The sequence below is a fragment of the Limanda limanda genome, chromosome 1 (genome assembly GCF_963576545.1).
Source record: "Limanda limanda chromosome 1, fLimLim1.1, whole genome shotgun sequence".
In the NCBI taxonomy this organism is placed as follows: domain Eukaryota; kingdom Metazoa; phylum Chordata; class Actinopteri; order Pleuronectiformes; family Pleuronectidae; genus Limanda; species Limanda limanda.
Genome location: NC_083636.1, coordinates 20861542 through 20876554, shown reverse-complemented (window position 1 = coordinate 20876554; position 15013 = coordinate 20861542). Strand labels below are relative to the sequence as shown.

The 15013-nt window shown below is 42.7% G+C and overlaps 1 protein-coding gene across 1 annotated transcript; it reads left to right on the top strand.

Annotated features, from left to right (window-relative positions):
* Positions 1–2827: 2827 nt before the first annotated feature.
* Positions 2828–14749, top strand: prkcq (protein kinase C, theta). The gene is made up of 18 exons (XM_061072197.1): positions 2828–2869; positions 5817–6115; positions 9200–9399; positions 9597–9657; positions 10398–10578; positions 10661–10692; positions 10773–10858; positions 11115–11244; positions 11587–11696; positions 11776–11905; positions 12004–12176; positions 12390–12563; positions 12644–12735; positions 12889–12951; positions 13036–13174; positions 13269–13457; positions 13991–14119; positions 14231–14749. The coding sequence occupies exons 2-18, from the start codon at positions 5998–6000 to the stop codon at positions 14387–14389; spliced, it is 2166 nt and encodes a 721-aa protein (XP_060928180.1). The 5' UTR covers positions 2828–2869; positions 5817–5997; the 3' UTR covers positions 14390–14749.
* The last annotated feature ends 264 nt before the right edge of the window (positions 14750–15013 follow it).

The window sequence follows — 15013 nt, the reverse complement described above, 5'->3', positions numbered from 1 at the left end:
TTTATCCTATTTGTTGTTTTTGTGCAATTTACCCATAAACAGTGTATTATTTTTGTTATGTTTGAAGAAATCCCCTCAAGGTGTTTGTGAGATATCATGAAAACAGGAAAACATAAAGTATCTGGTGCCATAAAAAAAAAGATTAATTTAACATTTATTTAAGATTGTTTCAGTTCCTCTGCAGCTCAATCAGTCGCTGAGGTTTTGAAATTCAAATCAGTTTCAAATAAAGTAGAACATGACGAGCAGCAGGTCAAGAATATTATGAGACTGTTTAAGGAACTACTGCTCTGTTCTGTACATGGAAATATAGATTCTATAAAAATATACTGTAGGTCGACTGGACAGAAGAGAGTGAAACAGAACAGGACATTAATCGGACAAGACAGAGTAGGAAATGATAGTACAGTACAGTACAATAAAGTAATGTAACTTGCAGTAAAGTACATTAGTAATTAGTACTGTAATATGCAGTATATTTTACGGCATATAACAGTAATTTACTTTTAAGTACTTTACTGTATTCTATTAAATATAATAGTCCTTTACTTCAATGTACTTTACTGCACACTACACTACTTTAATGTAAAGTACTTTACAGTACAAGATGAGACAGTAGGAACCCTGGACAACGCACAGTAAAGTACAGTACAGTACAGTATAGTACAGTGCAGTAGAGTAAAGATAGTAGAGTACAGTACAGACTGTATATAGAGACAGTAAAATATAATAAAACACAGGACTATAAATGAAATAGAAAAGAACTTCAGATGTCAATAATATGATTATAAATCATGGTAAAGGACAAGAAGCCATAAAAGCAAAATACACAGCATCGATATTCAGGATGAGAATATCAGAGTTCAGTAAATGAGAGTTTCTGTGTTTCTATGTGAACAGTAAACGTCACGTGACAAACTAACAGCAGCATCTGGACCATTTCTCTGTGTTTCTGCTTAATGCACAAAGACTGAGTCGTAAATCTTCTCTGAGTAAACTGTAATTATGACTGTTTCCCTGTGTGTGTCTTTATGTGTGTGTGTGTGTGTGTGTCTGTGTTTGTGTGTGTGTGAGAACAGCACTGCCTGAACAATTAAATGTGACAAAAACGCTTAACAGTTATGGGAAGGAAGTGTGACCTCATCAACAGAATACACACAAACGCAAACGTAATCACACACACACACACACACACACACACACACACACACACGCACACACACACACACACACACACACACTCACACACACACACACACACACGGATGAATGTATGGCGAGATGGATTAAGATTAAACGATAGATCTGTTTCTTTAATCATTATTAATGGTAAATGGTTTTGTATTTATTTAGCGCTTTTCTAGTCTTGATGACCACTCAAAGCCCTTAACAGTACAGTTTTACATTCACCCATTCAAACACAAATTCATACTGTGCATCTATTCGCAGCACTTTGTTATTCTATGGGGGGGCATTCAGGGTTCAGCATCTTGCCCAAGGAGGTTGGAGGACGACCACTCTACCCCTCAGCCACAGTTGCCACAATAGTAAATAAATATAATAATAAACATAATAAAACATAACAAAATATGCTTTGAATTAATCAAGAAAAACTTTGACTTTTTCCATCAATTTCTCATCGTCATCATCATCATCCACCTTCATGTATTTCACTGCAAACACATTACATGAACACTGGCACCTCCTGGTGGGCAGAATATAAACTACTATGATCTGTCACTTCTTTTTATTGAATCAAACTTTCATATCAGCTTCTTCCATCTTCTCCTGATTCTTATTCAAAGTCTTGTTCTTGGAGCACGTGACAAAAATAAACTGAACAATTTGACTATCTTTCTTTTTCACAAAGGAAAAATTAGACATTTAATTTTGTAAAATATTTGAACGACTTCCTGCGTCGATCAGTCATCATCATTGAAATCTGTTGTTTTCTTGACACTAGTTTTATTTTAAAAATCTATCTTGGTGAAATTGGATGTTTTTTTCCTTCTTTCATGAGAATTAAGTTTTAGAAACTTGACACAATCAACAGTGTTGAATCTGAACAAACTGAAAAGTCAGAGCAATGGTACGTGTAATAACTTTTAGACTCTCAGAATTTAGAATCAAATAAGTTGTGTATTGTTATAATTACCATAAAAGGTTCATATGCTGCAGACTGTGATACTTGCTGAGTTCCAGTGTGCGGCAGCTGTTTGACTTTATGCTCTTTGATAAGGACCAACTGGTCACATATCATATAGTTAATAATACTATTTTTAATAATAATAATAATATAAATCGTGACGCAGAAACAAACTATTGACTCTACGTCAGTATTGGCTCTTCCAGGTCCAAGCCACTTTGAAACACTGGGTGGCGTAATGAGCGTCGTTCAACCCCTTTAGGTAGATTTCTTGTTTTTTATATATTTGGTATAAATGTTTAAATGTTTCCTGAACTGTCCCAGTTTACAGCTCAGAGAACATTGAGCTGTTTATGTGCAGTTTCTCTTAAAATGTGTCTCTGAGCTTTGTTTCAGTTTGTGAGGGTGGACAGAGTCGTGCTGCCTTCACGGCCCCTTCACACTTTACTGCAGCTGGTTCTAAAAAGCTCTTGACACGATTATTATCTATTGATTATCAATTTTCAAGAATCTCATTCTAGAGGAAATCTTAGGAAATAGACAACAGGTCACTTTTGTATTTTCCAGAATGTGATGCTTTGTGTTGGCTGTGGCGTGAAGCTGCACTCTCCGGACGGTCATGTGAACGCATCACGGTGTGTGTAGCTGCAGCATCTCGTTGTGAGTCAGTAAAGTTCAGATGTGGAGAAGACACAACCTCAGGAGACACTGAATCTTCCACAGGTGAGTTTGTGTGTTTCTTTAAACCGCTTCCATCGTCTGTGTCAGGCTCATGAGAATAAACACACACATCAGATTACATGTGTGTGACAGTTACACACGTATGCATGTGTCATGTGTGTGACATCTACTCAGGTTGTGTTGTTTAGTGTTTTAGACATTAGCAAGTAAATTTACTTAAATACATCAAAAGTGCTCTCTATACATTTATATTCATTCTATTTTATCTGTTTATTTTCCAGGATGATTCAATGTGGGAAGTAATTTAAACTACTTTAAATACATATACTTCATCAATAATGAGTTATTTTAAATAGATCATATGTTCTCTGTGTGTAATCTGCAATTAGTGATTAGTAGTTACAGTAATTTAATAAATATAATGAAGCTCATCCCTCTTAAAAACTGTTTAGCAGAGGTAAGTTGTCATTGATTAAATTAAATGAACAGTTTGTTTGCAGCAATTTAATATTTTATCATTATTCACTTGAGGATTGTTAAATCTATTTTAATTAACAATTCAAAAATCAAATAAATACACAATATTTACCTTAAATTTAGAAGTATAAAGTATTACTTAGTATTTGACTAGATGTTTGTAGTAACATGACAAACTTGTGCTTTAAGCAGTATTTTAATATTGAAGCTAATCCAAAATGAAGATTGTTTTATCTCTACAGATATTTTATGTTGTTTGATCTATAATTAATAACACACACATCTTGTCTCCGCGCGGCAAACTTTGAATTTCGTTTCCCGTGAAATGATCTCGTTTTTTTAAGAAGAGTTTTTACTAAAAGATGATTCATCAGTGAGAGAGTACGGGTCACATCACATTCTCTTGTGCACAGAGGAATCACAGTGACTTCCTGGAGATCTTAACTTAAACCTTAACTTAAACCTGACACCACAGACTCAGGTCCTCACAACACCAGTAACACCAGTGACCACTTCAGGGCCTCTCAGTGTTTGGGCTCTTGCAAAAGCAGCAGCTGTAGTCAAAAGGTTTCTGTCACACACATAGAGCAACTGTCAATAACAACAAAGAGTTCCCCCCTCCTCGAACACACACACACACACACACACACACACACACACACAGGCTGAACTTTGCTGGCGTGGTCACCACAGAGTCTCAGGTGGGCGGCTCCTTTGACTTCTCTCCTGAAAGGTCCCTGAAAGGTCTCGAGCACTTGACCTTCCCGGTGCTCTGTGTGTGTTTGAGGATGTGTGCATGTGGCCTTTAAGTGTCGACGGGTGGCTGCAGCAAAGAGTATCTGACCTCTGTCACTCACACAAACACACACAAACACACACACACACAAAGATCTGACGTTAACTCTTTTTATCATCTCACTAAAAATGAAAACAGATTCAAAGTCTCTCTTGTGTTTGAGTGGAAAATCTCATTCGACTCCTCCAGCAGCTGCTCGGGTTCAAAACAGTCAAATTAAATTCTAAATGTCAGATCAGCAGATTGTTTTCACAGTGACCTGCTGTGTTGGTCACGGCTAAATCTACTTACATGTATTGTGCGGTTACTTTATGAGAAGCAAAGCGGGCTCGGGCAGATTAATCCCATTAGGACTTCACCACAGGCCTGATGCTTTACATTCCATCGGCTCCAAAGCCGCACGGCGCAGATCCTTTCAATTCTGCGGTCGTGGTGACTTGGCCTGAGCTATTAATATACTTATTAGGCTGAAAAAGGTTTGTTTACACCAGTAAAACACTAATTACACCAGTAAAATAAGTTTCTCTGGCTTTTTCTTTGTATTTGCCGCCATTTTTTAATCTCTGGTTCTCAACGGCTCCACCTGTGAAGCTTCAAAACAAAAAATTTAAACTGCCCCAGGACAGGAAGTGTGGTTACTTCGTCGTAACGTCGGCACCGGAAGTCGTACTCCTCTTGCACAGTGACAGCAGGGGAGGTGGCAGCAGCTCGGTGCATTTCTTACGTTTCAGTCTCTGGCTGGTTGGAGTGTCTGTGTCTGTGTGAGCTGAGGATGCTGATTTTATTTATTGTGGAAAATGTGATATTTATATTAGAAAAAGTGAAGACTACTCAAAACCATATGAAAATAAGGTGCAGCAGCTTTTCTGGTGTGAATATTTGTGCGTTTTCTATGCTGCAACAGTGCACAGGATACTTAAGTGATATCAACATTAATACAGTCATACTCCCATTGAGTGCATGATGCATTGAAGAGCTGCTTTATCAATATCAAGACTCAGCTCAATGTGTCTGTCATGAGGTTTTGAAAAGTTAGGAATCATCTTTTCTTGCCCTCTGGCCCTGTGCATGCCTCTGTGTGTGTCTGATCACATGACTCCTCTGACTCAGGGTCAGTGGGAGTTACGGTAAAAAGGAGGTGACGTCTGCCGGCTTCTGACAGAAAGCTCTGCGGACTCAGGCTCATGCGCTCGCATATTCCTGATCTGCGTTTTGTATTTCAACTCTATTAATAGTCACCTCTGAGCCTGCTCTCCAGCAGTGACACACACACACACACACACATAGAGACACACACACACACCCACACACCCCCCCAGGCCTCAAATATCCCATCGACCGTCACCAGCACTCTGACATCCAAGCTGCTGCAGTCCCGGCAGCACGAGTAGGGGACCATCGTTATTTCCACAGTTGATCTCTGACTCTGAACTGAGGTGCTCCGAGTCTGAGTGACGGCTGCTGGAGGTATTTGGTTTTATCTGCGGTATCTTTCAGAAGCTGCTTCGTTCTCTTTGCTTTGGGGACTTTTGGTGTGAAACATTTTTTTCCATCCTCTCTAATTTAACACCTCTTCAGTAGATGTGTTTGTGTGTCCAGAGATATGTAGTTTTTGATTCGGTCTAAGAGGAGCTGAGGGGAAAACTTGACAGCGAGTTCTTGTGGTCACGATGTCACAGGTAATGAAACCTCTCTCTCTATCGCTTCCTCTCACAGGTTGTGTAAAGCATCAAGGGTGAAAAACAGCCTCCTCCTCCTCCTCTTCATCCTCCTCCTCCTCTGCTGCAGCATCAAAACTAAATCTGAGAAATCTCATCTGCTGAAGCCGCTTTGCAAAGAGAGAGAGAAAAACCACCTGGAGGTTTTCTGTGGATTTATTGAGGAATCGTGTGCAGACATGTCGCCTTTCCTGCGGATCGGCTTCTCCAGCTTTGAGATGGACCCCGGCCTGGCGTACCACGAGGAGGTGATGAGCGCGTACTGTGCCGTGTACATGAAGGAGGCCATCGACACAGGTGAGCAGCTGGTCTGGTTATCGATCCTGTCCTACTTCTGAATGTGTGTTCAGTGGTTTCAGTGGTTACAGCTGCACTTTATTATTGAAGTATTTAGTTCTTATGAAATGTCAGAAAGCTGCACAGAACATCTGTGTAGCTGTGACGACTCAAAGTTACAGAAATCCTGACGTTTAAAGTCACAGTTTCTGAATGAGGCCTGTTTTCATGTTTGGTTTTATTTCCACATTATTTCCATCCTGATATTTTCCTGTTTGAGCTTCTCGTCCAAATGCAAACGTCCTTTAAAGTCTCTGCAACAGAGATTTTTCACAAACGATTTCCAAAGGGTTGATTTTCAAAACCAATAATATCAGCTAACTACACACGTGCCCATTGTTGCTTGTGCCTGCACCAGAAACAACAAAGCCAACAACCACGCCTGCTACAGGCCAGTTTCTCTACATTTTTCTTTAGCACAAAGAGATCTAATTAAAAGTTAGCTGCCCATATTACCGACATTCAGGCGTGTCTGCCTCGTCCGAGAAGAGGTTTGTTTTTGATTCATTGGAGTTAATAGCATCTGGACTTGCTTTATTATTACAAAAGAGACGTGGAACCCTCACTTTGTATGAGATGCACAATATGAGACTTTTAAATGTTTCCTTAGAGAATTTTCACTTTAAAAAGCTTAAATATTGTCTTGTTGACGAGGAAAAAACCCAAACGCTGAAGGAATTAAACACCATGTAAAAACAGCTCTGTTAACAAATATGAGTGGATTCCATTTTTTATATACTAAACCTCCACGTCCTTCATTCTGTAAAGGATCTTCTCTGTGGTCGTCTGTTCTCGTCCTGCGTGACTTTGGGAAACGACCCAGCGTGATAACAGACTGGCAGCGGATATATATCTGTGTCCTGCATCTGTCTGCGTTTAACCACTGGTGGTGGATGTGAGTGAGGAACCGAGTCACTGGGAGGAAAGAGGAGGGTCCTGCTGATTCTTTTCCTCTTCTGCGAAAACCACAAGTCTGATGTTTCATCGACACTAACTCACTGGATCAGTTTCATTTTGACTTTACCTCAGAAGAATTTAGATGGAAACACTGGAGACCTCACGGCTACATTCAGTAGATGCCCCCCCACCCCGTGTCAGCACATTGTTCGACATCAGACTCAGCTTCAGTGGTTTCAGTGCTGATGACACTTTGCTCACAGGCTGAGGCGGTTAAATTTTGAGCTGATGGTGAGAAACTCCTGTGGCGACTGAAACAGTATTTTTTGTCAGAAACTGATCTGACACTTTGATAAACAGCTTCCGTTTGAAATCCTCCACAAAGATACTTTTTCTTTTCCGTCTCTGCCAGTTTAAACTTTAAGTTCTTCAACTGAGATCCTCCGGGGTTCTGCTTCTCACCACCTCTCTGTTCCTGACACTTCCAGCAGGAGGAAGTTATTATCATTTTAATAATTACTGCAGTGTCAGTTTGAAACCTGGGTTTGGAACACAGCTGTTTGCTTTGTCTGCTGGTTGAAGTTTTTCTTTCTGAAACCGTTGAAGTATCGGAGCCACAGCAAATAAAGACCTGCTGCTGTTCACCCGTTAATTCAAAGTTCAGTGATGCTCGACTCAGTTTATTCAAAGTTTATTAATATTCAATGTATTTAGAGTCCAAATGTCCCTAATTTCACGAGCTCTCGACCCATGTGAGCAACAGACTGAGGAGCTATCTGGAATAAACTGTCCTGAAGTGGGTTGAGGGTCAGAAACTAAAGTAAAGTGAGGTCAAGGGAGAGTGAACACAACTCTTTGCACGACGCCTGGACTCACACGTACAACCTTCTTTGTAACTGCTCCTGTAACTGATTTTATAAATGTTTCCTATTTTTATTTGTTATGCTAATGAGACAGATCTCCGGCTGTGTTGATGGGAAACAGTTTGACAGCTCGTCACTGGCGTCGCACACTGAGCCTTCACTTCCACTTTCAGAGTCCTGTTCAAATGAGGCAGAGCAGCTGAGCACTTTTATTTTCCGTTGTGTGACTGGAGACGCACAAAAAACACAACACCAAGAAAACTGCAATAACTTTGAAGCTCTTAAACTGCTCCTGGTTCGAAGTCTCATGTGAAAAAACACCTCAGAGTGAAAAAAAGAGGAAAATGTAAATGAGAACGCCCTAGCATCTAAAACGCCCCCCTGGTGCTGTTTCAAAGAATAACACAGGAACTGGCTGACACCAAAACTGTCACCTCTCAGTCTGCACAACGTCGCAAGGAAACACACACACACACACACACACCGATGTAGCTGATGTGTGTGAGTGGTAAATATTTTCCTCTCCGGGCGATTTCATCAGCGCAGATGGCAGCTGGCGAGGCCGGCGGCCAGACAGGAGCTGAGCTGGTGATGGAGAAGGCCGCTGATCACTTTGCAAGTTAGAAAGCTTAGTGGGCTTTTATTGTTGAAGGACGGTTATGTAAGTGGATATACAGGATGATGGTGCGGAGTGGAAAAAATGAGCAGATGTCAATTATGAAGGCCGGGGGATGAACATCTGTCCGGGTCAGCGTCACGTACGGGTCACATGGTCCCGGTGCTCAAACCTTCAGATATCTAATAATCCACAAATGAAAGGTTCTACCAGTGAGAGTCGTTAGAGAGGGTTGAGCTGATGGTGAGAGCTGAAAGCTGGAAAAGAGCCTCTGATCCTCTCAGTCAGACTCTGGTACAGATTAACTCCTAGAGTCGGTTTGCATCCCCGGCAGGAAGTCGTCTCTGTATCTATTAATCGAGCCTCCACAAGTTAAATGCATGGGATTGAGATGTCCTACATGTTTGTTATTGTAAATACTAACAGCGCATTGTTGATATATGACATATTGTTGATGTGAATCTTTAAAACACTACTGTGACAACCGTGAAGTTATGAATAGGTCAGCTGTGGATCAGGAGGTACAGCGTGTGATCCATTAACTATAAGGTCGGTGGTTCAATCCCCTTTTCATCCCTAAATTGCCCCTGACGGGTTTAGAAATGAAACATGATAGAGAGAACTCAGCGTACGTTGGCACTGTGTGAATGAGACGTTCTCTCTTTGCAGAGAAAGGTCAAGTGTACAAGCAGAAGAAGCCGACCATGTACCCGCCGTGGAACACCACGTTCGATGCCCACATCCACTGCGGGCGCATCATGAACGTGATGGTGAAGGACCGGACGGCCGAGCTGAAGTCTGAGGCCACGGTGGCTTTGGACTCGCTGGCGACGCGGTGCAAGAAGGAGAACGGCAAGCTGGAGATCTGGGTGAGTGTGTGTCTGTGTGTATGTCTGTGTGTGTCAGTCTGTCTGTGTCTGTCTGTGCCAGTGTGTCTGTTTCTGTGCTGCCAAACTGTGACCAGCATCATCAGCCTGAAGCCACAAACTTCCCCTTTTCATTTGATTCTCTGTCTTTTTCCCGGTTGTAAGGTTTGTTTCACAGTTTGTGATTCTCTTGGTTTCAGTTGGAGCTGAAGCCTCAAGGTCGACTGCTCATGGAGGCCAGATATTACCTGGAGAAGAGTGGTGAGTGGTTCAACCTCCACCCGCTGCAGAGCGTGACTCCACCCACTATCTCCCACTACAACTTACTGAAACACATGTTCACACACAGATACTAATAGGGAAGCTGAAACTACCATCAAAATAAATCAGTGGCCAAGCAAAATGTGCGAAACCAAAAGTGGAAATAAAAGATTATAGGATGTGAAATTACAAGGTTGGACGGTCGTCTTAAGAAAAGGACAGTCTGTCTTCTCAGAATTTAGTCAAAATAATAGTTTTAGCTTCCAAATACAGGAAAATGCATAATTTCCAAGTGCAGCACAAAGTCAAGCATTTCAAACTTCCACTTTTTATTTGAAACCTTAATTTCCGTCATTTTACTCTTAAAATATGAGAGTATTTGAAAGGTAGTTTTGGTTTAAATATTGTCAAAATAAAAGTGATGATAAAGGCGAAAACAATTCACATTCTCTGCACAGCCCTGTATCCTGTGTCTTTAATCCTCTTGGCCTAATTACATTTTCTCAAACTAAAAATAAAAGTGTCGACCCTCTGCTCTGCTCCGAGGGTTTAGTGTTTTGTGTTGGATCTTCTTCTCTGGTGCTTTCCCGACATTAACACAACGCTGAGGCCGGAGAAGAGACCGACCAGGAAGAATCCATCTCACGTTTCTATAATTAGACCCAGCCATTAGTGAACCCCTCTCAGGACGACAGGTGGCACAGCGACTTACTTGACCTTGAATGATCTCTGTGTTCCAGACGCCGCGGGTCAGACGGAGGGCGACCCGGAGTCGGAGCCGGAGAGAGACGGCTTGTTCGCCCTCCATCAGCGACGCGGGGCCATCAAACAGGCCAAACTCCACGTGGTCAAATGTCACGAGTTCAGCGCCACGTTCTTCCCTCAGCCGACCTTCTGCTCCGTCTGCAAAGAGTTTGTTTGGTACGCGACAGACTTGAGATGTCATTCAAAACAAATGTGTATCACAGAATTTCTCCATCTAATCAGTTTGTCTGCACCGCAGGGGTCTGAACAAACAGGGTTACCAGTGCAGACGTAAGTGTCAGGAGGAATTCTAACGATTTGCTTTGAGTCCTTCCCCACGTGTCTGACCCGCTCGTCTCTGTGTCTTTCAGAGTGCAACGCAGCCATCCACAAAAAGTGCATCGACAAAATTATCGCCAAATGTACAGGTTCCGCCATAAACAGCAAAGAAACGATGGTGAGTGTCCGAGTCTCTGAGCAGTTACATATACAGGTGGTGTAATAACTCAGGATCCCAGGATGCATTGCTCTTGATCCAAGTCCAATGCTCACACCTTTAAAATTTAAGTCTCAGGCCTCAACTGAACTGAACCCTTCCTCCTTATGTTGTATTAGACATTAGAAACTACAACCTGTCAGCTGCTGTTTGGATAAACCATGTGTTTCTATCCTAACCTCAGAGTTCAGCTGTGTGACGTTGTGTCTCTTCGCAGATCCACAAGGAGCGATTCAAGATCGACATGCCGCACAGGTTCAGAGTCTACAACTACAAAAGTCCGACCTTCTGCGAACACTGCGGGACGCTGCTCTGGGGTATCGCCAGGCAGGGGCTCAAATGTGAGGGTGAGAGGCGGGAGTTTTATGATTTCTGTAGTTTGTGCATTGTGTTGATGTCAGATACTGGACTCGTGTCTTATAGATTAAAGTTTAGAGCTTTGCTTTGTGAGGAGGAACGTGAAAGAAAGTGTTTCCCTGTGGTGAGGGAAATGTGAACATGCAACACATTATTATTCTCTGGTTACGATAAATTGTTTTATTCCCTTTATTCTAAACTAGAGGATATCTCATGTATTTGATTCAACTCCTCTTCACGTCTATGAGCAAAGCAGATTATAAAGCACTGTTAAATACTGTTATTTTTGTTATAGTTTAAGTTAATATCATACTTCTCTTCTTCTGGTGCAGAGTGCAGCATGAACGTTCATCACAAGTGTCAGGCAAAAGTCGCCAACCTCTGCGGCGTCAACCAGAAGCTGATGGCTGAAGCTCTGGCCAACATCGAGAGCCTTCAGCTGGTATAATAACAAAAAACCTTGGGAGAGATATGATGTGATCAACATGATGGATCACGTTTGTTTAACCTTTGACCTTCAGGCCCGAAGCACCAAAGACAGTGAGATCATTGGTCGAGAAGGTCCAGTGGGCGTCGGCCAGGCAGGAATTGTCCGAGCTCCGTCGGGGTTAATTATGGGATTACCAGCCAAACCTACTCCTGCAAACAAAGGTAAACAAACATCTTCCTTTTCATCACACACGTTCATTTCCTCTTTATTTCTTTAACAACGTGCACTTGTGTGTTTTCTGACCTGCCCCCTCTGGCAGAGCTGCTGGGCATCTCGTGGGACGGGCCCACAGACGAGAGCGGGTCGCTCGCCGAGGCGTCGAAAGAGGAGGAGGAGCCGCTGTACGCCGTCCCGAGGAAGGATCACCACCCCAAGTTCACCGTTGAAGACTTCGTCCTGCACAAGATGCTCGGGAAGGGCAGCTTCGGAAAGGTACCGAAATCCATCCGGCTCTCAGGAGAGGAACGAGAGCTCAGGACAACAAAACTGAACCATGTTAAAAGCAATTAACGATTAACACAGCGTTGTTTCTGTCTTGAAGCTTTAAGACTATTTCTAATGGTTACAAGAAATAATACACAAACGGATCACAGCCAGTTTCCATAGAAAGCCACAGATTGTCCTGAAGTTCTCGTTGTGTTCAAGGTGTTTCTGGCCGAGCTGAAGAAGAGTGGGCAGTTTTTCGCAGTCAAGGCTCTGAAGAAGGACGTGGTCCTGATGGACGATGACGTGGAGTGCACGATGGTGGAGAGGAGGGTTCTGTGTTTAGCCTGGGAGAACCCCTTCCTCACACACCTGTACTGCACTTTCCAGACCAAGGTAACGACCACGCACATGGATACGAGGGACCAGGGGCCGTTCTCTCCACTCTCTGATGTTTCCTGCGTTCTTGTTCTCAGGAGAACCTGTTCTTCGTGATGGAGTATCTGAACGGAGGAGATCTGATGTTCCACATCCAGAGCGTCCGCAAGTTTGACCAGCACAGAGCCACGTATGTGTACAACTTCCAGGATTAACTAAATACCTGAAGATGTATGAATGTAGTTTTTAACTGTTCACAAGCTTCTTGGAGAGAGACGGTCGTAAGGAAGGAGATAAAACAACCACTTGATGTTTTCCTCCTCTTCTGTATTTGTTTGTGCAGCTTCTACGCAGCCGAGATCATCTGTGGGCTCCAGTTCCTTCACTCAAAGGGAATCATCTACAGGTAGAGTCTCAGTTGGAGCCGGAGATAATCATTTGAGAACAGTGACCCACAGTTTTCTGACTTCCTGCCTCTCTGTGTCCTCAGAGACCTGAAGCTGGACAATGTGCTGCTGGACTCCGAGGGTCACATAAAGATCGCAGACTTCGGAATGTGCAAGGAGAACATGCATGACGACCTGAGGACCTCGACCTTCTGTGGGACGCCCGACTACATCGCCCCTGAGGTGACGACATTTCATACAGTCAGAAAGTCATCACTTTACAATCAGCTGTAAGGGACCTGGTCAGATCTTGCACGTTTCTCTGTGTGTGTATCAGATCCTTTTGGGGCAGAAGTACAACAGCGCAGTGGACTGGTGGTCGTTCGGCGTGCTGCTCTACGAGATGCTCATCGGTCACTCGCCGTTCCACGGCCGCGACGAGGAGGAGCTGTTCCAGTCCATCCGCACAGACAATCCTGTGTATCCCTGCAGCCTCGCCAAGGACTCCAAGGACATTCTCGTCAAGGTCAGAGAGAGTGTGTGTGTGTGTGTGTGTGTGTGTGTGTGTCGGCTGTATGATTGTCAGTATCAGGGGAATTAATTATTCCCCTGCAACAGTAATTCTGTTTTTTAAGTTCATTAATAAATAACTAAATTAATATATAACTGTAAAGTTATATATAATAATAATACTACATACTGTACGTACATACGCACACAAACAGATACATTTAATGTATGTGAGCTGCAAATGGAATCAGTGAAACTGGAAAATTAGCAGCCTACGCAAATAGAAAGAAAATTAATCTGCAATAATTTTTGATAATCAGTTAAGTTACATAACAGTTACAAGATTATCTTTGTCAAATATGTTAGTTAATTAAATATATTTTGCTTATTTGGGGAAAGGAATTTAATAAAAGCTTTGGGTTGTGGGATGTTTTAATCTCCATTTCTGCAGGTTTGTTGCTAATTTTATAAATTAAATCAAACATTTGAATAAGTAATCGACAACAGAAGCATCGCTCTGAAGTGTAACTCCAGCTGTTTGTGCTGCAGCTGTTTGTCAGAGAACCTGAGGAGCGGCTCGGAGTGAAGGGAAACATCAGGCAACACGCTTTCTTCCGCACCACCGACTGGAACGCCCTGGAGCAGCGGCAGGTGGTGCCGCCCTTCAGGCCAACCATAGTAAGTACAGCAGGGTACAAGACCAAACCATGTGTTGGAGGTATTTTAAATTAATTATAGCTCGACCAAAATGCTGATAAAGATGTTTAATAAATATCGTCTTCTTCCCAGTCGTCTCCCAGCGACTGCAGCAACTTCGACAAGGAGTTCATCAACGAGAAGCCGCGGCTGTCGTGCGCCGACCGGACTCTCATCAACAGCGTGGACCAGACGATGTTCCAGAACTTCTCCTTCGTCAACCCGGGGGTCAATCGCATGGCAGCGCATTGACCTCTGACCTCCACACCGACAACCTACTACCTACAAACCAGCCGCTCGGTCACGACCAGCACTTCACTGCAACTACAACTAAACTTCAGACGCCGAATGTCGAATGGGGGGGGGGGGCTTTGAGTTAAGAATAAAATGAATCACCTGAAGAATCCCCAGTTTAAACCTGAACTCACCTTTGAGCTGTTTATCCATAGAAAACGTGTTTGTAATGAATTCGTGGTGCCTTGTCATAATTTATGAATTTCACTTTGTCAAGAAAAGTGGTTTGAATGTTGAACGAAGGTTATTGTGAACGAGGTACTTAGATCCCGAGATACTGCCGTTGTGACTCATATACAATAAAATGTGTGTTGTTGTTTTTTGGACGACACTTGTGTAGTTTTACTCTTCAGACACACAAAGAGAGTGGAGGAGGAACCATCTGTTTTCCCACTGGACATTTCTCTGGGAATAAAGTTTCTCCTTTGTACAGTTTCGCAGGTTCATCGACGCAAACGTCATAGAAGTCAATTTAATTACCTTTCAAGTTGGACTATACAGTGAATTTAAATATAGAGGACGTGACAGCTCCTTTTAAGTGAAGCTAAAAAATCTGGATTGCCTCCTAGTGGCTGGCTGCAG